This window comes from Ranitomeya imitator, chromosome 2 (assembly GCF_032444005.1).
Source record: "Ranitomeya imitator isolate aRanImi1 chromosome 2, aRanImi1.pri, whole genome shotgun sequence".
NCBI classification, from domain to species: Eukaryota; Metazoa; Chordata; class Amphibia; order Anura; family Dendrobatidae; genus Ranitomeya; species Ranitomeya imitator.
The window spans coordinates 739,728,697-739,754,465 of NC_091283.1; the positions used below are offsets into that span (position 1 = coordinate 739,728,697).

A 25,769-nucleotide genomic window follows, 5' to 3' on the forward strand; every position below is an offset into this window, starting at 1 on the left:
CAAAAATAATCCGTGATCAATCTCACCAAAGTGAAGGCAGTCTATAGGACGAGGTGTGCACGGGTCCATTTCATTATAGATATGCCATCTGCATCTGTTGCGACATTTCAGAAACCTCCCCATTCTTGTCCTTGAGAAAGTGAAGGCCTCCAAAATATTACAACAGGTGCGTATGGCATAACCTTAATGCAGTCTTTCTGCAGATCATGGCTGAAATTGAGCCCCAATTCAGCAAAAATGTTTTGGAGATATGCTGCATTAAGGATACATCTTCCACTCCTATTGTCATACTTTGGGGTCCTTCACTTTCTCATGCACTGAGATACACCATCCACACCTGTGGTGATGTTTAGGTAACTCCTCTGTCATGGGGTTACCGCAACAGAGAGAAGCCAGAAGACCGCAGCGTCTGATTGCTCCTACTACTGAGCCGAGAAGAAGCACTTCTCCTTTGTTTTAATAGTGTTTATTTCTTTTGGCAGAACAGAGGTTTATCACCCATGTTGGAAACTCTGAGCTCTCAGCTGAGCTCAGTTGGCCACTCGCATCACCTTTGTAATCTGGGCCCTGATTCAAATCCATGTCGGAGCTAGCATTTGCTGTATGGCTTATGAGGAGAGGTGTTCAGATGAGAAGGAGTTCTGGAGGAGTAAGGCTAGGTTCACACTAGCGTTGCGCCGCCCTGCGTCGGCGACGCAACGCGCGACGCACGTAAAAACGCGCGCAAACGCGCGCAAAAACGCGCGCGTTTTGCGACGCGTGCGTCGTTTTTGACGAAAATCGGACGCACAGAAAATGCTACAATGTAGCGTTTTCTTGCGTCCGACGCTAGCGTCGGAAACGACGCACGTGGCAAAAACGCCACCAAAAACAACGCACGCGTCCCCTATGTTAAACATAGGGGCGCGTCGCCGCTGCGTCGCCGCTGCGTCGCCGCTGCGTCGCCGGCGCAACAGCGACGCACATTGGCGGAACGCCAGTGTGAACGTAGCCTAATCTGTGACTGTTGCGTGGTTTGTAAGTGTGGTAATTCCCTTCCCTCCTCTACTTTTGTTTTATCCCTGTCCTCCTCTCCCAAATGCATTCCTCTGTTATATGTAAGTGAATATTTGTATGCTTGCTATTTTCAGTTACCCTTGTTTGTGAAGACTTGTTTGTTGGGTTGGTGTACTGCATTGCACAGTAGCGACCCTCTTCTCTGGGTGGGGGAAGAGAACAAACTGAGGGCTAACTAGGGAAATAAGGCAAGGGTGGCGGCACCGGCATCTTCACCTTCAGAAGTATCCCGGGGAATAGGGCGAGTTAAAGCACCCCCTAGTGATAGGAACAGGGAAGGAGCCCCTGGTCCCAGGTCACCCGACAGCTGAGTTTTGACATCCCTTTTCTCATACCCGAGAAAGGGGAGGTTCTCAAAGCATCTAAACAGGTGCAGATTTAGTATCCCTAATGCGGTGTCTCTGCAGAACTTGGCTGTAATGGAGCCATGAATGCCTTATTTTATGGACTGATTTCAGTCAGATTGCTGGCAGATCTTTTTTGCATCGTATATTTGTACTGCAACATTTTTTAATTTTCTATATAAAAAATTTTAAGAAAAATACTTAATACTGGTCTTTATTATTGGATTATATAAAAAAGCATATAGAGAGAGAGACTATCTTTAGAATGCACATTTTTGGCATAAAAAGTGTTAAAAACTATTGCAACTAGACAAAGCACCATATGTATGTAACTCTTAGGCTACGTTCACATTAGTGTTGTGCGGTGCTGCGCGGGGCGCAGCCGCGGCGACGCATACATCATGCGCCCCTACATTTAACATGGGGGCGCATGGACATGCGCTGTCTTGCGTTTTGTGACGCATGCGTCATTTTGGCGCAATCGTCAGGGCGCAGAGGACGCTGCATGATGCATTTTTTTCTGCGCCAAAAATCATGCAAAAATGCTAAACCAGAAAAAAGGCAGCATCACAAGAATGGGATCACCACAAATCGATTACCCAAAAATATATCAAATTTTATTAGAACCACACCACACAAACAACCGTAGTAAAAACAATTAAAAACTCCCACAAACAATGGGAGATAAGGGTCCATGCAATACACAGTATAATACTTCTGCATCATTTGGGTCTTGGAATTTATCTAAATCGGCTATATGTTCTTGCTGTGGGTAGGGGACTTTATTCTGGGCGGCTCTTTTCTCATCTTGTAGTCGATTCCAGTTAGGTCCCTCTGGATTTTTTAGCACACCCTTACAAGTCTGCATGGGTAGCATGTGTCCCACGCCTTTGATATATAGGTTGGGAGGCTAACCAGATTATTATAGGTGACACAGCATGCACATAGGGGTTGTGTTTTATGTATATCTCACATTTGTCTTTCTCTCCCATTATCCAGACTGTTTAAGCCGGTACTATTTTGCTGTGATTAGACTCTAATATGCTTTTGTAGTATTATACTGTGTATTGCATGGACCCTTATCTCCCATTGTTTGTGGGAGTTTTTAATTGTTTTTACTACAGTTGTTTGTGTGGTGTGGTTCTAATAAAATTTGATATATTTTTGTGTAATCGATTTGTGGTGATCCCATTCTTGTGATGCTGCCTTTTTTCTGGTTTAGTGTTTGATGACTTTTACATGCATTAGATGGTCCCCTTTTCAATTTAGTAGTGGATAGTGCCCACTCTACCTTTGTTAAAAATCATGCAAAAATGAACGCATGCGTCACAAAAAGCTGCATTTTGCATGCGTTTTTGCATGCGTTGTGCGTTGCGTCACCGACGCAGCACCGCGCAACGCAAATGTGAACTTAGCCTTACAGACCTTTTTACATTTGGGTAGGTCATTAGAATTACAGGTTGCTTTTCATTCATGCCAATCATTGAGAAGTGGCACAGAGGCTGAAGAGGTGATAGCTGTGTGGGACAAAGATATTGATGCACTGCTCACACAATACACCAGCATTGATAAATCCTATGAGTTTATTAACCCCTTTACCCCCAAGGGTGGTTTGCACGTTAATGAACAGGCAATTTTTTACAATTCTGACCACTGTCCTTTATGAGGTTATAACTCTGGAACGCTTCAACGGATCTTGGCGATTCTGACAATGTTTTCTCATGACATATTGTACTTCATGATAGTGGTAACATTTCTTTGATATTACCTGTGTTTATTTGTTAAAAAAATGGAAATTTGGCGAAAATTTTGAAAATTTAGCAATTTTTCAACTTTGAATGTTTATGCAATTAAATCACAGAGATATATCACACAAAATACTTAATAAGTAACATTTCACACATGTCTACTTTACATCAGCACAATTTTGGAACCAAAATTTTTTTTTGTTAGGGAGTTATAGGGGTTAAAAGTTGACCCGCAATTTCTCATTTTTACAACACCATTTTTTTAAGGACCACATCTCATTTGAAGTCATTTTGAGGGGTCTATATGATAGTAAATAACCAAGTGTGACACCATTGTAAAAACTGCACCCCTCAAGGTGCTCAAAACCACATTCAAGAAGTTTATTAACCCTCCAGGTGTTTCACAGGAATTTTTGGAATGTTTAAATAAAAATGAACATTTAACTTTTTTCACAAAATATTTACTTCAGCTCAAATTTGTTTTATTTTACCAAGGGTACCAGGAGAAAATGGACCCCGAAAGTTGTTGTACAATTTGTCCTGAGTATGCTGATACCCCATATGTGGGGGTAAACCACTGTTTGGGCGCATGGCAGAGCTCGGAAGGGAAGGAGTGCCATTTGACTTTTCAATGCAAAATTGACAGGAATTGAGATGGGACGCCATGTTGCATTTGAAGAGCCACTGATGTGCCTAAACATTGAAACCCCCCACAAGTGACACCATTTTGGAAAGTAGACCCCCTAAGGAACTTATCTAGATGTGTGGTGAGCACTTTGACCCACCTAGGGCTTCACAGAAGTTTATAATGCAGAGCCGTAAAAATAAAAAAATAAAAATTTTCCCACAAAAATTATTTTTTAGCCCCCAGTTTTGTATTTTCCCAAGGGTAACAAGAGAAATTGGACACCAAAAGTTGTTGTCCAATTTGTCCTGAGTACGCTGATACCCCATATGTGGGGAGAACCACAGTTTGGGTGCATGGGAGGGCTCAGAAGGGTAGGAGCGCCATTTGGAAGGCAGACAGATGGAATGGTCTTCAGGCGTCACATTGCGTTTGCAGAGCCCCTAATGTACCTAAACAGTAGAAACCCCCACAAGTGACCCCATATTGGAAACTAGACCCCCCAAGGAACTTATCTAGATGTGTTGTGAGAACTTTGAACCCCCAAGTGTTTCACTACAGTTTATAACGCAGAACTGTGAAAATAAAAATAAAAATTTCCCACAAAAATTATTTTTTAGCCCCCAGTTTTGTATTTTCCCAAGGGTAACAGGAGAAATTGGACCCCAAAAGTTGTTGTCCAATTTGTCCTGAGTATGCTGATACCCAATATGTTGGGGTAAACCCCTGTTTGGGCACACGGGAAAGCTCAGAAGGGAAGGAGCACTGTTTTACTTTTTCAAAGCAGAATTGGCTGGAATTGAGATCGGACGCATTTGGAGAGCCCTGATGTGCCTAAACAGTGGAAACCCCCCAATTATAACTGAAACCCTAATCCAAACACACCCTTAACCCTAATCCCAACGGTAACCCTAACCACACCTCTAACCCTGAAACACCCCTAACCCTAATCCCAACCCTATTCCCAACCGTAAATGTAGCCCCAACCCTAACCCTAACTTTAGCCCCAACCCTAACTGTAGCCTTAACCCTAGCCCCAACCCTAACCCTAGCCCCAACCCTAACCCTAGCCCTAACCCTAACCCTAGTCCTAACCCTAGCCCTAACCCTAGCCCTAACCCTAGCAATAACCCTAACCCTAGCCCTAACCCTAGCCCTAACCCTAACCCTAGCCCTAACCCTAACCCTAACCCTAGCCGTAGCCCTAACCCTAATGGTAAAATGGAAATAAATACATTTTTTTAATTTTTCCCTAACTAAGGGGGTGATGAAGGGGGGTTTGATTTACTTTCATAGCGGGGTTTTTAGCGGATTTTTATGATTGGCAGCCGTCACACACTGAAAGACGCTTTTTATTGCAAAAAATATTTTTTGCGTTACCACATTTCGAGAGCTATAATTTTTCCATATTTGGGTCCACAGAATCATGTGAGGTCTTGTTTTTTGCGGGACAAGTTGACATTGTTATTGGTAACATTTTCAGGCACATGACATTTTTTGATCGCTTTTTATTCCGATTTTTATGAGGTAGAATGACCAAAAACCAGCTATTCATGAATTTCTTTTGGGGGAGGCATTTATACCGTACGGCGTTTGGTAAAATTGATAAAGCAGTTTTATTCTTCGGGTCAGTACGATTACAGCGATACCTCATTTATATAATTTTTTTATGTTTTGGCACTTTTATACGATATTATTTATAGAAAAAATAATTATTTTTGCATCGCTTTATTCTGAGGACTATAACTTATTTACTTTTTCACTGATAATGCTGTATGGCAGCTCTTTTTTTTGCGGGACAAGATGTTGTTTTCAGCGGTGCCATGGTTATTTATATCAGTCTTTCTGATCACGTGTTATTCCACTTTTTGTTTGGTGGTATGAGAATAAAGCATTGTTTTTTGCCTCGTTTTTTTTTTTTTTACGGTGTTCACTGAAGGGGTTAACTAGTGATATAGTTTTATAGGTGGGGCCGTTACGGATGCGGCAATACTAAATATGTGTACTTTTATCGTTTTTTTTATTTAGATTAAAAAATGTATTTATAGGAAGAATATTTTTTTTTTTTGAATTTTTTAGGGAATTTTTTTTCAATTTTTTTTACACCTGTGAATATTTTTTTTTACACTATAACTTTGCCCCAGGGGGGGGCATCATGTTATAGTGTAAGATCGCTGATCTGACACTTTGCTGTGCACTGTGTCAGATCAGCGATGTGACGTGCACTTCTCCTGGCTTCCCGGCGCCTGCTCTGAGCAGGCGCAGTGAAGCCACCTCCCTGCAGGACCCGGATGCCATGGCCATCTTGGTTCCGGGCCTGCTGCAGGGAGGAGGTAAGAGACCCTCACAGCACTGCGATCACATCGCGTTGCTCCGGGGGTCTCAAGGAAGCCCGCAGGGAGCCCCCTCCCTGCGCGATGCTTTCCCATACCGCCGGCACACCGTGATCATGTTTGATCGCGGTGTTCCGGGGGTTATTGTGCCGGGGGAGGTCCGTGACCACTCCTGGCACATAGTGCCGGATGTCAGCTGCGATAGTCAGTTGACACCCGTCTGCGATTGGCCGCGCTCCCCCCGTGAGCGCGGCCGATCGCGTATGACGTACTATCCCGTCGGTGGTCATACGGGCCCACCCCACCTCGACGGGATAGTACGTCATATGTCAGAAAGGGGTTAATGGATGAAAAAAATCGTAAATGGTAGGCTTGTGTACAAGAAATCTCACATTGTCTTCTAATTGTATACAAAATCTAGGTGATACCAAATGTTGCCTCTGAATTAAACTACTGTGCTATACTGATATTGACAGCTAAGTAGTAGGAAAAAAAACAATTATCATTCTAATAATTTACATCAATATAAAATACACATAAAATGGGAGAAACAGGATTGTAGGCTGAAAACAATTAGAGGTAATGGCACAAAAATAAATTGCTGAACTTAAGTAATTATTGAAATTACCTTTTGGCTAAACAGTAAAATCCAGAAGCAATAAGAATATGTCAGTCTTTTCTTTGAGAATAATTTCCACTTCCACCATAGTCCTTCACTTTTCAGTAGTAGCTGCCATTGAACAGACCATAAAGTCTTTTTTTGTTTCAGCACATAATAAGGTCATAACATATCGTAACTCATATACATTTCTGCTTAATGAGAAAATACCCATAATTACAGCAAAGAAAATTGTTCCCATATGAATAAGAAGATACAATGACAGAAAATAAACCTTTTCCAAAGAGATGGCCAAAATGTTGGAACTCACCAGGAGCCATAAAAAAAAGATACCCAAAAATAAGCAGGAGTATTAGATTTGTCTCCCCATTTTGAAGTATGATTTTGTTTCTTATGTCTTGCGTGAAAATCAGAAGTTACGGTAGTTGGAAAGATTGAGCTACTTCCATAGCTCCAGATACATGTTCTCTAGTTGGCTGCACATGGTTTTACATTTTTCCTAATTTTAAAGCAAAACAGAACTTAAAAGATCTGCCATATTTTGACAGTGTTTCATCTTCATAGACCACAGATGTTTACTGTTTTCATCATTAACTCTACTAAAACAGTACATTTTGCAAAAATGGCACAGGGGACCCAGTGACAAATCTTCAAAAGCAAAACTTGTTGTTTGGGTCTAGAATTCTGTGATTTAGATAATGGCAATTTGCTTATAGAAATTATGTTAGGCATAAATGTATATAATCCTAACATTTGTAGGAATTAAGGCGGGTTCAGCAGCAATATTTATGCAAAAGGGTTGCTGAAATGTATGGAGGGTGACAAAATCTATACATTTATTATTAGTGGAGTAATTGTACATTGGTACAGCACCTTCTACTGTAAATCAATGCAAATCAAGGCTACTATAAAAACACAATGGTAGCACTATTATTCTCAAATGTGGCAAAGCTCCATGAGGGACCTAGCTGTGCTCTCACCCTGTGTGTCATTTTTCATGTATAAAGATAGCATGTTACCAGTCCACTCAATTATTTCAGTACATTACACTGAGGATGTCCTATCCCTATTTAATTCAAATATTTAACATTTTTAGGATAGTGTCGTGATGAAATCTGCTGTCAGTGAAGTCAAGTTCTGCAAGCATTTCACTTCCTCACTTACAGATCTAGAAAAAAATACTTTGACTCAGATAACACAACATTGGGACAGCTGTCTTTCCTGATTCCCCTATACACAAGAATGCTCAACGCAGCTGAGTGTTCCTGTGCAATGCTCTCTATTGGAGAGATGCCATAGCTGAGTGTTCCTGTGTTCTCTAGTGGAGAGATGCTGCCAGAATCTCTGTGCTTGGCATACCAGAGCATTCCTATGTTCTCTGTTTGTAGAGACACTGCCAGAGTCTATGTACTTGGCACAGCTGAGCGTCCCTGTGTTCCCTATTGGAGAGATGCCATAGCAGAGCATTCATGTGTTCTCTTTTGGAGAGATGTTGTCAGAGTCTATGTACTTGGCACAGCTGAGCGTTCCTGTGTTCCCTATTGGAGAGATGCCATAGCAGAGCATTCATGTGTTCTCTTTTGGAGAGATGTTGTCAGAGTCTATGTGCTTCGCACAGATGTGCGTTTTTCTGTTCTCTAGTGGAGAGAGGCTGACAGAGTCTCCGGGCTCGGCATACAAGAGCAATCCTATGTTCTATATTGGAGAGACACTGCCAGTGTCTATGTGCCTTGGCACAGCTGAGTGTTCCTGTGTTCTCTATTGGAAAGACGCTGTCGGAGACTCTATGCTCGGCACAGCTGAGTGTTTCTGTGTTCCCTATTGGAGAGATGCCATAGCAGAGCATTCATGTGTTCTTCTTTTGGAGAGATGTTGTCAGAGTCTATGTGATTGGCACAGCTGAGCGTCCCTGTGTTCCCTATTGGAGAGATGCCATAGCAGAGCATTCATGTGTTCTCTTTTGGAGAGATGTTGTCAGAGTCTATGTGCTTGGCACAGCTGAGCGTTCCTGTGTTCCCTATTGGAGAGATGCCATAGCAGAGCATTCATGTGTTCTCTTTTGGAGAGATGTTGTCAGAGTCTATGTGCTTCGCACAGATGAGCGTTTTTCTGTTCTCTAGTGGAGAGAGGCTGACAGAGTCTCCGGGCTCGGCATACAAGAGCAATCCTATGTTCTATATTGGAGAGACACTGCCAGTGTCTATGTGCCTTGGCACAGCTGAGTGTTCCTGTGTTCTCTATTGGAAAGACGCTGTCGGAGACTCTATGCTTGGCACAGCTGAGCGTTTCTGTGTTCCCTATTGGAGAGATGCCATAGCAGAGCATTCATGTGTTCTTCTTTTGGAGAGATGTTGTCAGAGTCTATGTGATTGGCACAGCTGAGCGTCCCTGTGTTCCCTATTGGAGAGATGCCATAGCAGAGCATTCATGTGTCCTCTTTTGGAGAGATGCTGTCAGAGTCTATGTGTTTGGCACAGCTGAGCGTTCCTGTGTTTTCTATTGTACAGACGCCATAGCAGAGCGTTCATGGGTTCTCTTTTGGAGAGATGTTGTCAGAGTCTATGTGCTTGGCACAGCTGAGCTTTCCTCTGTTCCCTATTGGAGAAATGCCATAGCGGTGCGTTCCTGTGTTGTCTTTTGGAGAGATGCTGTCAGAGTCTATGTGCTTCCCACAGATAAGCATTTTTCTGTTCTCTAATGGAGAGAGGCTGACAGAGTCTCCGGGCTCGGCATACCAGAGCAATCCTATGTTCTATATTGGAGAGACACTGCCAGTGTCTATGTGCCTTGGCACAGCTGAGTGTTCCTGTGTTCTCTATTGGAAAGACGCTGTCGGAGACTCTATGCTCGGCACAGCTGAGCGTTTCTGTGTTCCCTATTGGAGAGATGCCATAGCAGAGCATTTATGTGTTCTCTTTTGGAGAGATGTTGTCAGAGTCTATGTGCTTGGCACAGCTGAGCTTTCCTCTGTTCCCTATTGGAGAATTGTCATAGTGGTGCGTTCCTGTGTTGTCTTTTGGAGAGATGCTGTCAGAGTCTATGTGCTTCGCACAGATAAGCGTTTTTCTGTTCTCTAGTGGACAGAGGCTGACAGTCTCCAGGCTCGGCATACCAGAGCAATCCTATGTTCTAAATTGGAGAGACACTGCCAGTGTCTATGTGCCTTGGCACAGCTGAGTGTTCCTGTGTTCCCTATTGGAGAGATGCCATAGCAGAGCATTCATGTGTTCTCTTTTGGAGAGATGTTTTCAGAGTCTATGTACTTGGCACAGCTGAGCGTTCCTGTGTTCCCTATTGGAGAGATGCCATAGCAGAGCATTCATGTGTTCTCTTTTGGAGAGATGTTGTCAGAGTCTATGTGCTTGGCACAGCTGAGCGTTCCTGTGTTCCCTATTGGAGAGATGCCATAGCAGAGCATTCATGTGTTCTCTTTTGGAGAGATGTTGTCAGAGTCTATGTGCTTCGCACAGATGTGCGTTTTTCTGTTCTCTAGTGGAGAGAGGCTGACAGAGTCTCCGGGCTCGGCATACAAGAGCAATCCTATGTTCTATATTGGAGAGACACTGCCAGTGTCTATGTGCCTTGGCACAGCTGAGTGTTCCTGTGTTCTCTATTGGAAAGACGCTGTCGGAGACTCTATGCTCGGCACAGCTGAGTGTTTCTGTGTTCCCTATTGGAGAGATGCCATAGCAGAGCATTCATGTGTTCTTCTTTTGGAGAGATGTTGTCAGAGTTTATGTGATTGGCACAGCTGAGCGTCCCTGTGTTCCCTATTGGAGAGATGCCATAGCAGAGCATTCATGTGTTCTCTTTTGGAGAGATGTTGTCAGAGTCTATGTGCTTGGCACAGCTGAGCGTTCCTGTGTTCCCTATTGGAGAGATGCCATAGCAGAGCATTCATGTGTTCTCTTTTGGAGAGATGTTGTCAGAGTCTATGTGCTTCGCACAGATGAGCGTTTTTCTGTTCTCTAGTGGAGAGAGGCTGACAGAGTCTCCGGGCTCGGCATACAAGAGCAATCCTATGTCCTATATTGGAGAGACACTGCCAGTGTCTATGTGCCTTGGCACAGCTGAGTGTTCTTGTGTTCTCTATTGGAAAGACGCTGTCGGAGACTCTATGCTTGGCACAGCTGAGCGTTTCTGTGTTCCCTATTGGAGAGATGCCATAGCAGAGCATTCATGTGTTCTTCTTTTGGAGAGATGTTGTCAGAGTCTATGTGATTGGCACAGCTGAGCGTCCCTGTGTTCCCTATTGGAGAGATGCCATAGCAGAGCATTCATGTGTTCTCTTTTGGAGAGATGCTGTCAGAGTCTATGTGTTTGGCACAGCTGAGCGTTCCTGTGTTTTCTATTGTACAGACGCCATAGCAGAGCGTTCATGGGTTCTCTTTTGGAGAGATGTTGTCAGATTCTATGTGCTTGGCACAGCTGAGCTTTCCTCTGTTCCCTATTGGAGAAATGCCATAGCGGTGCGTTCCTGTGTTGTCTTTTGGAGAGATGCTGTCAGAGTCTATGTGCTTCCCACAGATAAGCACTTTTCTGTTCTCTAGTGGAGAGAGGCTGACAGAGTCTCCGGGCTCGGCATACCAGAGCAATCCTATGTTCTATATTGGAGAGACACTGCCAGTGTCTATGTGCCTTGGCACAGCTGGGTGTTCCTGTGTTCTCTATTGGAAAGACGCTGTCGGAGACTCTATGCTCGGCACAGCTGAGCGTTTCTGTGTTCCCTATTGGAGAGATGCCATAGCAGAGCATTTATGTGTTCTCTTTTGGAGAGATGTTGTCAGAGTCTATGTGCTTGGCACAGCTGAGCTTTCCTCTGTTCCCTATTGGAGAAATGCCATAGTGGTGCGTTCCTGTGTTGTCTTTTGGAGAGATGCTGTCAGAGTCTATGTGCTTCGCACAGATAAGCGTTTTTCTGTTCTCTAGTGGACAGAGACTGACAGTCTCCGGGCTCGGCATACCAGAGCAATCCTATGTTCTATATTGGAGAGACACTGCCAGTGTCTATGTGCCTATGTGAGTGTTCCTGTGTTCTCTATTGGAAAGACGCTGTCGGAGACTCAGTGCTCAGTGCTTGACACAGCTGAGAGTTCCTGTGTTCTCTATTGGAGAGACTCTATGCTCGGCACAGCTGAGCGTTCCTGTGTTCTCTATTGGAGAGACTCTATGCTCGGCACAGCTGAGCGTTCCTGTGTTCTCTATTAGAGAGACACACTGTCAGAGTCTCTGTGCTCAGTACAAATAAGTGTTCCTATGTTCTCTAAGAGACACAGATAGAGTCTCTGTACTCAGCACCGATGAGTATTCCTGTGTTCTCTATGAGAGAGACACTGCCAGAACACAAGGTTTGATCATTGAAATTCAACAGATAAAACCCTTTGCTCCCCACAAATCTGCTTGGTGGGTTAAATAAACTTTGTTCTAACGTGTATGTCTTGACATTGGTCAATGGCTTGTGTAATGATAATTTCTCTTAATCCTTTTAGGTGGGATAACTTTTTATGACAAGCTATCAAGATGATGCGTTGTGAGTCGACTCATGATAACCATTGCTATATCTGTGCCGTGTGCTATTAATTACTCTAATGTCTTCTCATCTGGCAGATATATTCTAAAGGCATACTTACACTGGCCGATAATGCTTCAGATTCTAATGCTAACAATCACTCATTCATGATAATTATGTAATGTTAATGGGTAGAGCAACTGAACAGTGTCCAAAAATGCTCATTCATCATGCACAAAATTGTTTATAAGAGCAAAAAAATTCTATTTCATCTTTCAAAAATTGTATAATATAAATGAAGATTGTTCGCTTGTTCATCTATCAGACCTGAAAAAAGGAGGAGTGGACATTAAAAACCTAAATAAGAATGTATTTCAGTGATTGGTTGATCATATTCCGCAGTGACTGTTCAGGGGAAATGGAAGCACAGGAATGAATACACATTTATAATATATTGTTCATTGCTATTATTGCAAATAATACTGTTCATATAAAACCATTAAATTAATTATCAAACGTTTTATTGATAATTTGATTACATTTTCTTTGTATAATACCAAGGGAAATGTTGGCACAATACTTATTCATTTGAATTATTATATATATAAAACTCAAAATCTGTACTAGCCCGCTCTATACAAATCCACAGTTCTAGTCCGATTTGGGTAAAATTTGGCACGCCACCTCTCAACCCACAGGAGCAGAATACTGTGCACGTTAAATCTTGCTAACGTCCACCCTTCATGAGATTGGGGCCCCCAAATTTAGGCCCTATACATATAATGGAGAAATGTGAAGGTGAATGTAAAAGTGCTGAGGGGAAAACAACAGTTGTAACTGACAGGGATGGATTATAGCGACGGCGCCAAAGAGTCGCTACTAAAGGGGCTGCATCACCACACATAACACAAAAACATTTCACAAATACCATACAAACATCACACAGACAGCACACATACACCAACCCACAAGCACAACACCACACACATGCCACAACACACCACACAAACACCAGACCACTCAAGACACACACAACACAAACACCACCCCACAAATACCACAACACCACCCCATAAATACGACATACCCACACACACACAAACGCATGCAAGGACCTCACACGCATGCAAACACACTCAGATGGATGCACCCTGCACATGGACGAACATTACTGAGCAGCAATATGGTCAGGCAAAAAATGCCTCATAGTAAGATTCAGGAAAGATATATATCTTGGTACCATGTTAGCCAGTGGATAGAAAAATATTTAGAATTGAGAGTCCTCAGTGGTTGATACCTTTTAATGGCTAACTGAAAAGATGGTAACAAATTGCAAGCTTTCGAGACTACACAGGTCTCCTCATCAGGCAAAGACTAAAAGAAATTCTGAAGAATCACATATTTATGCACATCACAGCACAGAAAAATGCCATAGATAAGACAGGTGACATTAAGCAGAATTACCATTATGTGAGTGATAAACAGTTATGTCCATAATTATTCTCTGATTGGGGTCTGGTTCTATGTTATGGTGACCCCACATGGTCTGAGGAACAAATCCCTTAGGTGATGTAAAAAGACATAAATCCATGCGACACATTCATTCCTGCACTGAGAGTGTTATTTGTCGAGTTCCCGCCTCGGCGCAGGGGGAATCTCGAACCACCTCTGCTGTGGTCTCCCATTCTTCTCCAGCCGCAGTGGAGCCTGCTCAGCGGAGACATCAGTCATCAGTCCCAGCGTCTGGCTCAGGCTGATGCTGAGCGACTGATTACTACTGTTCATCCAGGCTCTACCTTTGCAGCCAGTATTGGTCAGCGGCGAGCAGATGTCTCTGGGACTAAGTTCTGCTTTTCCCCTTCTGAGCATGCCCAGGGTAAGACCTCTCATTGGAGGTGGGGGGTCACATGCTCAGATACTGCAGCAGCTCCTATTGGTCCTCTAGGAAGGTCCTGAAGTTGCTGCAGCTATAAAAGGTTCGCATGGCCGCACGGCCATGCGCTAGTATCAAACCAATGTCTGTGAGCTCAGCGCCAGTGTGGTCATGTCTGGATGCGGTTAGGGTTTGGCTGAAATAAGCCCCTAGAATACCGGCACCTCCAGTGAGGAGTTTGTAAGAGTGTATTCAGGGCCTTGGCTGAAATAAGCCGCTAGAATACCGGCACCTCCAGTGAGGAGTTGTTTGTCTGTTTTCTCTGACTGCATGACCACAGTTTGCTCTGTTTGGTAGCTGTGTACCTCTGTGAGGTTAACAGGGCACAGCATCTTGTTCCTAGCGACTCTGTGGAGTTAACAGAGTTCGCTTATATCGCTGCCATTTGCCAGCAGCAGGTTCCTCTCCTGCACGGTGGACCCCGGGTTGCGAACGCACCTAATAATACATATATATATACTCGGTGCGTTCCGCCAACCCTAACAGAGAGTGTCAAAGGTCATCATCAGCTTATATTCCCAGATTTTTCTGTCTCGCTGAGATTTGAAGTTACTTTTTAATACAAGTAATTTCATGTCCATAATGCTATGATCGGGGAGACAAAAATGTATTGCCACAGGTAGATCCATTCTTTTTTCTCTTATTGTATGGCGATGAGAATTCATCCTTGTTCTCAGTTTCTGCCATGTCTCCCCTACATACAGACCCTCAGTTGGAAATTTAGTACAAATTATTAAGTACACCACGTTAGAAGTGGCACAGCTGAAAGTACGTGGGATCTTGTAGCCCTCATGTAAATTGGGGATCTTTATCTTTTCCGTGGTCATTATAAATGGACAGGTTTTACATTTTTTCTGGTTGCAAGGAAAGGTTACTGCAGCTGTTGGAGAGGACAGCGAGCTTCTGACAATGATGCTTCTTAGATTTGGGGGCTGCTTAAAACCCAGTAGTGGTGGGTCTGGAAAAATGGATTGTAAGTGGGCATCTTTTTGTAGCTTTCAGCTGCAGGAACCTTTCCTTGCAACCAGAAAAAAATGTAAAACCTGTCCATTTATAATGACCACGGACAAGATAAAGATCCCCAATTCACATCAGGAGGACTATAAGATCCCAGGTACTTTCAGCTGCATCACTTCTAATGTGGTGTCCAACTGGGGGTCTGTATGTAGGGGAGACAGAGCAGAAACTGAGAACAAGAATAAACTCTCATCGCCATACAATAAGAGAAAAAAGAATAGATCTACCTGTGGCACTGGCAATACATTTTTGTCTCCCCGATCATAGCATTATGGACATGAAATTACTTGTATTAAAAGGTAGCTTCAAATCTAGGTGAGACAGAAGGATCTGGGAATATAAGCTGATGATGACCTTTGACACTGTCAGTGCAGGAATGAATGTGTCACATGGATTATGTCTTTTTACATCAACTAAGGAATTTGCTCCTCAGACCATGTGGGGTCACCATAACATAGAACCAGACCCCAATCAGAGAATATTTATGGACATAACTGTTTATCACTCACATACACTGTAATGGTAATTCTGCTTAACGTCACCTGTCTTATCTATGGCATTTTTCTGTGCTGTGATGTGCATAAAAATGTGATTCTTCAGAATTTCTATTAGTCTATGCCTGTTGAATAGACCTGAGTAGTCTCGAAAGCTTGCAATTTGTTATCATCTTTTCAGTTAGCCATTAAAACGTATAAACCACTGAGGACTCTTGATTCTAAATATTTTTCATAGTAAGATTGTTATTATTGCTTACTATACAGGGAGCTTTCATCACTGAAGCTGCTGAGGTAAAGTGAAAGCTGAGCTCTGATTGGTTACTATAGCCAACTAGACAACAGCAATGTTACGACAAATTAGTAAAATGCCAAAATAGCAAAAATTTAAAGTGGGAAAAAATTACTGTAGCACTCTGAAAATGTCAGTTTCAAGGTGACACTGAAAATTTTACTTTAGCTACCATAACCAAGAATTTAACCTATTTTTCGCGAGCGAAGCCACGGGTATTCTACTAGTTCCATATAAATATAGGGTAAGAACCTTGAACACACCTATACTTTTGACTATCTGTGTGAACACTGTACAATGTCCAATGTAACAATGTCTCTATTTAACCATTGCATTCATGATTCTCATCGTATATAAACACTTTCCTAACATAATTTTCTAGTTGCGAGTTACGATCAAATTGTTCATTGTTGAAACAATTGTCTACTCATGTAAGTGAAGCCTTATGACAGCTCATACAGACACACCAGGGCCTTGGTACAACTGCTACCTTTGCCTTCCCTTTGGGTATGCTCCTCCTCCTAAGATGCCACGTACCATTGATTCTGCATCATATAGCAACCATCTTGTCAAAGCTTCCTAACAAGGGTGTTTTAGGTAAAGTCATTGGTTTTACCCTTCGCCCTTCATGTTCATCCACATTCTGACTTACAACTAAACTGTATGGACTTTTTTTACAATAATACTAAGTAAAAAATTCTTATTCCTCTTACATTTGGGCTGAATTACTCAACTTTTTGTGGACTTTTATTGTTGTGTGTATGGTGCCTGGTGTGAATTGCCCAAATATAGCACTTGTACAGCACACAAACCTCTGATGATCCAATGTCAAAGCCATGCAGAAAATGGAAACAATTCAAAGACAAAAGTATCATAATGTCCAAACCACTAAATTACGAGCAGAGTCATCCCTTATAGCCAAAAGTATGAAAGTAATCTGTGCACTGTGCTTCTCAAATGTGACAAACAGAAGAACTTGATGTGGCCATAGACATACGGTAATCCCAGCAGCTGTCATTGTTTAATAAAAATTCATGTATGAAGTCGGTGGTACGTAGGCAATGCCTTACACTTGCTGCAGCTTATTTCCTGCTCTATTTGAGTGACTGCTCCTCAACCACACAACAGGTGACTGTCACACACAGTCAATGCAAGTGACTAAAATTAACAATAAGTTGTTACTTCATACACTATAAAATGAGATCAAGGGCATGCATTCACTCCTCACGTTCATGGGTTTATTAGATTTCCTTTAAGCGCAATACGTCTATAAAAACTAATAAAATCATACAAGCAAAAACAGTTCAGACACGGAAGCAAAGTACTTAATGTAAATGAAGGAGAGCTATTACTATGCACAATCTAATGAGTTTTGCCATACTTATTTGGATTGTTTGTACGTTATGCATTTTCCCTTGAACTCATAAGGTGAAATCCATATCCTGACTGCCCGTGGATACAGCTTATTATAAACCATGAATATTTTACTTGCATCTTCTATGTCTTACAGTACAAGCTACATCCGAGCTCAGTGTGGCAGTATACGACATAGTCATACATTAAAGTGAAAGCTAGAAAATAGCTTTTTCAGCTTTGAGTTTGTTGAATTTATAGAAATATATTATTAAAATAAAATAATCTTCATAGTATGTGAAATGGATTTGTAAATACTATCTATCTATCTATCTATCTATCTATCTATCTATCTATCTATCTACAGATAGAAAAATAACAGCACCACTTTTCCATGCAAAGATGGGTACAAAGCCCCAAGGTTATCACCAAAATCTATCTAGAACTACTAATGATGAGCCGGTTGAGCAATGGAGGTTTGAGTTTGAGTCACATTTTTTGAAATTTGAAGTTGAACTTAATTCAAAACCTTTGAGATTCAATTAAAAAACTTTACCAGCACTATTTCCCATACTGCTGAAGCATCAGAGATAGGGCTAATGCCTTTTTACTTGGCCACAGGGGATTCCCATAAGCCATGCAGCTGTGACACCTTGCAGATGATCATACCTTGCACACTGGTGGTCCGTAAAGTGTAAGCTCTTATGATCAGTGAGTATCTCTCTCTCCTGTAAAGTGTAACCTCTTATGGTCAGAGGGGCCTCATCACCTATCCTGTTGCGCTTAAGCTTTAATGGTCAGGGGGTCCTCCCACTCTCCCCCTCTCTCGTATAGAATATAAGCTCTTATGGTCATCTGGGTCCTCTCTCTTGTAGATTGAAAGCTCTTATGGTCAGTTGTATCCTATCACTTTCTCCTGTAGAGTTTAAGCTTTTACTTTCAGTGGGATCCTCTCTCTCTCCTGTAAAGTGTTAGCTCTTATGATCAGTGAAGTCCTCTCTTGCTCTATCCTGCAGAGTGTAAGCACTTATGGTCAGTGGGGTCCTCACACTCTCCTTCTCTCTCTCCTGTAGAATGTAAGCTCTTATGGTTAGTGAGTCCTCTCTCCTGTAGTGTGTAACCTCTTATGGTCAGCCTGTGGGGACCTGTAGAGTGTAAGCTCTTATGGTCAGCAGGGTCCCTCCTTCCTCTGTTAGGTGTATGCTTTTATGATCTCGCTCTCTCTTTCTCTTGTAGAGAGTAAACGCTTATGGTCAATAGGGTCCACTCTCTCTTTTGTAGACTGTAAGCTATTATGGTCAGTTGGTCCTCTCTCTCAATATCCATTTCTCTTTCCCACTCTCCTGTAGTGTGCAAGCTCTTATGGTTAGTGGGGTTATCTCTCTCTCTCTCCCCTCCCCCATGTGTATTTTTCTGAGAAATTATCTACAACTCTAGTACCAACTACTGGAAGTATCAATCCTAAGAGTCAATGTCGACCCTTTTACAAGCCTTGTCACATGACTAAGGATAAAAGCCAAACCAGAAGCTCTATTTGCAGACACTGTGTTTCGGGTACTGCCCCTCTTCAGTGCAAAGTGGAGATCTGGTTTGGCTGATTGAGAGGCATCTGACCGGGATACAAGAGGTATCATTTCTCCTTGCGGAGAGTGACATGTTAAGCATGTTGAGGTGAGGAGACTTAAAGCCGCAATGCTCCTCTTGAAAATATGCAAATTGCCTCTGAAGAGACAATTTGCATATTTCCCAGAGGAGCATTGCGGCTTTAAGTCTCCTCACCTTGACATGCTTAATATGTCACTTTCCGCAAGGAGAAACGATACTTCTTGGATCTGAGAAATTACAAATTTTTCAGCATTGAAATTTGGGCAAATGTATTCTCCACAAATGACATTTTCTAGGAAAATTCAACAAATTTCAATTTCAAATGATCTGCTCATCTCTACTATCTTCATGCATCTATCCTGACGAATACGCAGAAAGAAACCACAGCTCCCCAATGCAAAAACGGTTTCAAAAGAACATCTTCTTTATTACATCAAACATAAAAAACAGCGTCATTTTGACTGTCATCTCAGTCTTAATAAATCTTGATAAAGACTCAGATGTTACTCAAAATGTTTTTTATGTTTAATGTTTTAAAGAATATGTTCCTTTGAAACCGTTTTTCCATTGGAGTGATGCGGTTTCTTTCAACTCATCCATCTTGATCAAGGCTGGATGACTCAGGCTTTATACTGTGAGCATTATTCCATTGAATGGATCGACTGGATTAACTCCATATAGTGGTGCTGCTTTTTCCCCTTTTATTCCCTTCATCTATCCATCCATTTATCTGTCTCTTTATTATCTCTCTACAAACAATGTGTTTTTGCTAATATGACGAAAAATTGCAGATGGCCATATATTTCCCATCCATACAAACAGATGAAATAAAAACACTAAATTCCAAGCAATACAGACATTCCATTTCAACACACCTAGCGGCAGCAGTATCTACAGCGAACAAAGCAAATGAAATGACGAGTGGGCATCACAAGCTTTGTATTCTCGTCATGCACAGAAAAGCATTTATCTGAAACCACATAGTCATTTTTGGAAACCTGTGCATTTAAATAGAAGCATTGTGTTTGTCAATCTCTGTATGGACTGATAGCACAGGGAAGGAAGGCCGAATTTATTACTGACCAATAAAAGATATTAAGTAATTACTGGCAGATTCTACCTGAGGAGAATAACAAATCATTTCTCAGGTATCATTATGTACAGAGAAAACTGATTAATATGGGAGAAAGAGGCAGACCAATGGACGGATGGCGTTCAGGATGAGTGCGGTATGAACAATCTCATACAAATGTGCAGATTTTATCAAACAAATTAAAAATTGCTAACTTTTATCAATGCAAAACAAAACTGTGCAGCACATTCGTAAAACTGTCTTTGTTGATCTTAGCAACCAATCACAACACAACTTTTATTTTTCAAGAACAAGCACAAAATGAAAGCCGTGTGACTGGTTGCTATGGGCAACAAAAGCAGTTCTTGTTTTCGACAGTTTCATATATCTTTCCATGTCAGTGCTGCACTCAAAATCTTCCCCATAGACTTTTGTAGTGAAACATATTCCATAAATGGGTCTTTTGGCACATGTCTTGTGCAAATATGGGTAAACATAGCATACTGTGACACATTGGCATGACAAATGTCCCACCATTCGCTTGCCAGAGCTTCGTCTCTCCCCACTCCCCACTGTCTTTTGTTTACTTGTCCATATAATAATAAATAATAATCTTTATTTTTATATAGCGCTAACATATTCCGCAGCGCTTTACATTTTTTCACACATTATCATCACTGTCCCCGATGGGGCTCACAATCTAAATTCCCTATCAGTATGTCTTTGGAATGTGGGAGGAAACCGGAGTGCCCAGAGGAAACCCACGCAAACACGGGGAGAACACTGCACTGAACTCTTTGCAGATGTTGTCCTTGGTGGGAATCGAACCCATGACTCCAGCGCTGCAAGGCTGCAGTGCTATCCACTAAGCCACCGTGCCGCCCCAGATCATGACAGCCAATCACCGACTACAAGGCTAAGTTTCCACAATGGCATTTTAGTGAGTTTTTGACGCCAAAAAAGGCAAAGTTTTACAATTCCAGTAAAATGGATGAGATTTATAGAAATCTCTAAACCGATCTGCGGTGCATGTTTGAAATCCGCAACATGTCAATTTCTCTTGCAGGTACACTGAGCTTTGTGCGCAGATTTTCCCCACAGACTTGTATTACATAAGGAAAATCTAAAGGTAAAAAACGCATATCTTTTTGATGTGTTTTCACTGTGGAAACTCTATAAAAGAAAAGTTAATCTACACATGATTTAATCAATAAAGTTTTTTCCAAGCCAAATAACAGGAGGTATCAAAAACAACATCTTCATTTAAAACATGACAAACGTATGTAAAAATAACGCACTCAAAAAGTAACCTAATGTATCTAACATGTTCAGAAATGCTACAGAAAACCACATCAAAAGATCACCAAATATTCATTGTGGGAAAGTAGCTTAAAGGTGACGTGAAGCCCACTCAACGCTGCAGTCACTACTCGACTGAAGCTGTCACATGTTAAAGGGAACATGTCATGTGAAAAAAATGCTTTTATCCTGCAGACATGGGGTTAATCAAAGGGTTTAAAATCAAAGGCCTGATTCATGAAATATTTTACATCGGAAAACTGATGTAAAAACTTTGAAACACTGCAAATTTGTTGCGCAACACTAGACTACTCAAAAAGTTTGCAATTTTTAGCGTTTTCACTACATTTTCACCCAGTTCCAATAAACTGGGCACAGTTGCGGTTGGACGGGACGTGGAGCCCCCCGCATGTCAATTTTAGGAAGAGATGTAGTGTTCTTTTATGCCATACTTCTTATTCCAGTCTCTATCTGAAGTAAAAATTTTGGCAAGGAACATACGGAGGTGCACTATACTACATGCCTTGCCTGATCCTTGCGAATTTCAGAAAAGGCAAAAGGTGAATTATAATAGAGCGGGATCAAATAGTTCATGTTGACAATAACTATATTTCCTAGTTTAATATTCACACAGATGACGCAGTGTGAAAAATTGGATGAAAGGTTAAAAATGCTGATTTTATAGAAATAGACCAGCGTAATGATGAATTGTGAAATAACAAAAGACAAAAAACCCTCAGACAATTGTGGTGATGGTAACAAGCAACAACGCATGCACAAGAGGTCAAACCATTGTATTGAGCAACACATGAATATCATTAAATCGGAATCATTTCTAAAGAATCTGGTTTTGATGAATATTAAAGCAGAGAGGTCAGGGCGCTAGAAAATGACCCTGATTACCACTGAGGTTTCACTCATGTCAAAGTTCAACTACAAACGCAAACTCTGTGTCACTGTTTTACTGGAAGCATTTCCATAGGATTTAAAGGTCCCACGCTGACATGATCTGCTTGTACTAGGAGGCATGGGCTGAATATAAAATTGTGTTCTTTCGTTATATACAGATCCTTCTCAAAAAATTAGCATATAGTGTTAAATTTCATTATTTACCATAATGTAATGATTACAATTAAACTTTCATATATTATAGATTCATTATCCACCAACTGAAATTTGTCAGGTCTTTTATTGTTTTAATACTGATGATTTTGGCATACAACTCCTGATAACCCAAAAAACCTGTCTCAATAAATTAGCATATCAAGAAAAGGTTCTCTAAACGACCTATTACCCTAATCTTCTGAATCAACTAATTAACTCTAAACACATGCAAAAGATACCTGAGGCTTTTATAAACTCCCTGCCTGGTTCATTACTCAAAACCCCCATCATGGGTAAGACTAGCGACCTGACAGATGTCAAGAAGGCCATCATTGACACCCACAAGCAAGAGGGTAAGACCCAGAAAGAAATTTCTCAACAAATAGGCTGTTCCCAGAGTGCTGTATCAAGGCACCTCAATGGTAAGTCTGTTGGAAGGAAACAATGTGGCAGAAAACGCTGTACAACGAGAAGAGGAGACCGGACCCTGAGGAAGATTGTGGAGAAGGACCGATTCCAGACCTTGGGGAACCTGAGGAAGCAGTGGACTGAGTCTGGTGTGGAAACATCCAGAGCCACCGTGCACAGGCGTGTGCAGGAAATGGGCTACAGGTGCCGCATTCCCCAGGTAAAGCCACTTTTGAACCATAAACAGCGGCAGAGGCGCCTGACCTGGGCTACAGAGAAGCAGCACTGGACTGTTGCTAAGTGGTCCCAAGTACTTTTTTCTGATGAAAGCAAATTTTGCTTGTCATTCGGAAATCAAGGTGCCAGAGTCTGGAGGAAGACTGGGGAGAAGGAAATGCCAAAATGCCTGAAGTCCAGTGTCAAGTACCCACAGTCAGTGATGGTGTGGGGTGCCATGTCAGCTGCTGGTGTTGGTCCACTGTGTTTCATCAAGGGCAGGGTCAATGCAGCTAGCTATCAGGAGATTTTGGAGCACTTCATGCTTCCATCGGCTGAAATGCTTTATGGAGATGAAGATTTCATTTTTCAGCACGACCTGGCACCTGCTCACAGTGCCAAAACCACTGGTAAATGGTTTACTGACCATGGTATTACTGTGCTCAATTGGCCTGCCAACTCTCCTGACCTGAACCCCATAGAGAATCTGTGGGATATTGTGAAGAGAAAGTTGAGAGACGCAAGACCCAACACTCTGGATGAGCTTAAGGCCGCTATTGAAGCATCCTGGGCCTCCATAACATCTCAGCAGTGTCACAGGCTGATTGCCTCCATGCCACGCCGCATTGAAGCAGTCATTTCTGCCAAAGGATTCCCGACCAAGTATTGAGTGCATAACTGAACATTATTATTTGATGTTTTTTTTGTTTGTTATTAAAAAACACTTTTATTTGATTGGATGGGTGAAATATGCTAATTTATTGAGACAGGTTTTTTGGGTTATCAGGAGTTGTATGCCAAAATCATCAGTATTAAAACAATAAAAGACCTGACAAATTTCAGTTGGTGGATAATGAATCTATAATATATGAAAGTTTAATTGTAATCATTACATTATGGTAAATAATGAAATTTAACACTATATGCTAATTTTTTGAGAAAGACCTGTATACAGGATAAGGTCCCTAGTAAAGCAGAAATCATATAGTCTGCTTCAGATCAATGTACAAGCTAGTATTTCTGAGCCTACTTACAGTATCGCACAAATATATGCAATATAAGCTACCGATGCCTTGTCACCAATTTCATCATAGAACAGCTAAAAATATCATGTTACTTAGCATGTCCGTTGCATTCCCTAAATCTTTATAAGACCCCCTAACTCCCCCTCTATAGCCCTAAAAAACGTATTTGATTTCTCCGGTGCTGAATGCTTATCAGGTCTGTTTGGTTCGATGGGGGTGGCTTTGGTCTTCCCCACGCTTCTCCCCGGCTGCTGTACTTGATGTAAATAATGCCTCCTGCATCATCCATATTGCCAGGAGAAATTTTGCACCTGCGCAGATAAATCGCGTTTTGCGCTTGCTCAGTATGCTTTGCTCAACGGTGGGCAAAGCCAAAAAGTGATTTGCCTGCACAGGCGCAAAATTTCTCACAGCGATTAGGATGATTCACATCTAGGACGGTGAGCGGCAGTCGGGGGAAGGGGTAGAGAGGCCCCAAGCCACGCCCACCAGACCGGACGGATTCGATTAGCATACTGCGCAGAAAAATCAAAAAGCTTTTTTAGGGTTATTCAGGGGGAGTCAGGGGGTTATATAAAGATTTAGGGAATGTAGTGGAGATGCTCAGTAAGATGATATTTTTAGCTGTTGTGTGAAAAACTGGTGGCAGGTCCTCTTTAAGACCACACCCACAGGATTTACATACAAGGTAGAGGGGCCATATCTCTGGAATGGAGAGGCACAGGGACAAAAGAAATATAACACCAGATTCAGGGGATCAGCAGCATTTAAACCAGGTAGAAAAAATACATATTTATAGCAAGGGTCACGTGCCCTTTAAAAACTGGCCAGAAGTTGAGAAAACCAGGAAACTCTTTTAATAGTATTTCAGAAAGTCTGGGAAGGCCTAGTTCACAGTTATTTACTCGCTGGAGATCCCCTTCAAGTATATATACATGGATTCTATAGGAGTCTTTGTATGTTCATTCATTGTAAGCACTTAGTCATGAAAAGACTAGAGATACTTACCAGGTGGACATAGACATTTAACACTTGTGTCTCTTACTTCCCGAAGTCGAGGCAGATGAGATTTCAGTTTCTGTAAGTCAAAAGAAAAAGAAATATATTTAGATTTCATGAACTGAAACATTAATTGAGCACGGCTCATTTACTGACGTGACCAAAATGATGTTAACACATCTGTGAGAAGAATGAAAAACAGACTAGAGTCAGTACACTGTACAGCCCTGATCACACATGTTGGCAGTTAATCTGATCCTTGGTTCTTGTAAGTGTAATTGATTTCAGCATTTCATGTAAAGCTCTGTCTTCCATGATCTTGACCAGGATTTAATATGTTAAATTAGATTTTCCTGTCTCTGAGCACCTGCTGATAAACATATTGAACTAGACAGTCTTTGCACCTCTGGATAGTGAGGGATATTATTTCTTGGATGACTGTGAGCCAGGCATAGTGCCGGCAGGTGCAGTGCTCCTCTCTTCCCTACCCGGCATTTATGTGCCAATATACCTCAAGATACTATGCTGGCTCTCTATTTCAGTCCTGGAATGATGTGAAATTGTGATGCGAGATTTTTTAAATATAGAGCAAATGTGTATTATACAGCTAAATCTTATAAATAATAGCATATGGGCACATGGGAGTTCTAGAAAAATCTAAAAGAAAATGATCACAAAATAAATGTGCACATGATGTATTTCGCACACAGATTCCACC

General features: G+C 41.7%; 1 protein-coding gene across 6 annotated transcripts in view; it reads right to left on the bottom strand.

Moving 5' to 3' along the window:
- The window catches only part of COL13A1 (collagen type XIII alpha 1 chain), a 428,454-nt gene that overhangs the window by 332,048 nt on the left and 70,637 nt on the right, over nt 1–25,769 (bottom strand). For all 6 annotated transcript variants that reach the window (XM_069753227.1, XM_069753223.1, XM_069753224.1 and 3 more), the window contains exon 2: nt 25,061–25,130. In XM_069753227.1, coding sequence (XP_069609328.1) covers nt 25,061–25,130 — 70 coding nt within the window. The remainder of the gene's footprint in view (nt 1–25,060; nt 25,131–25,769) is intronic.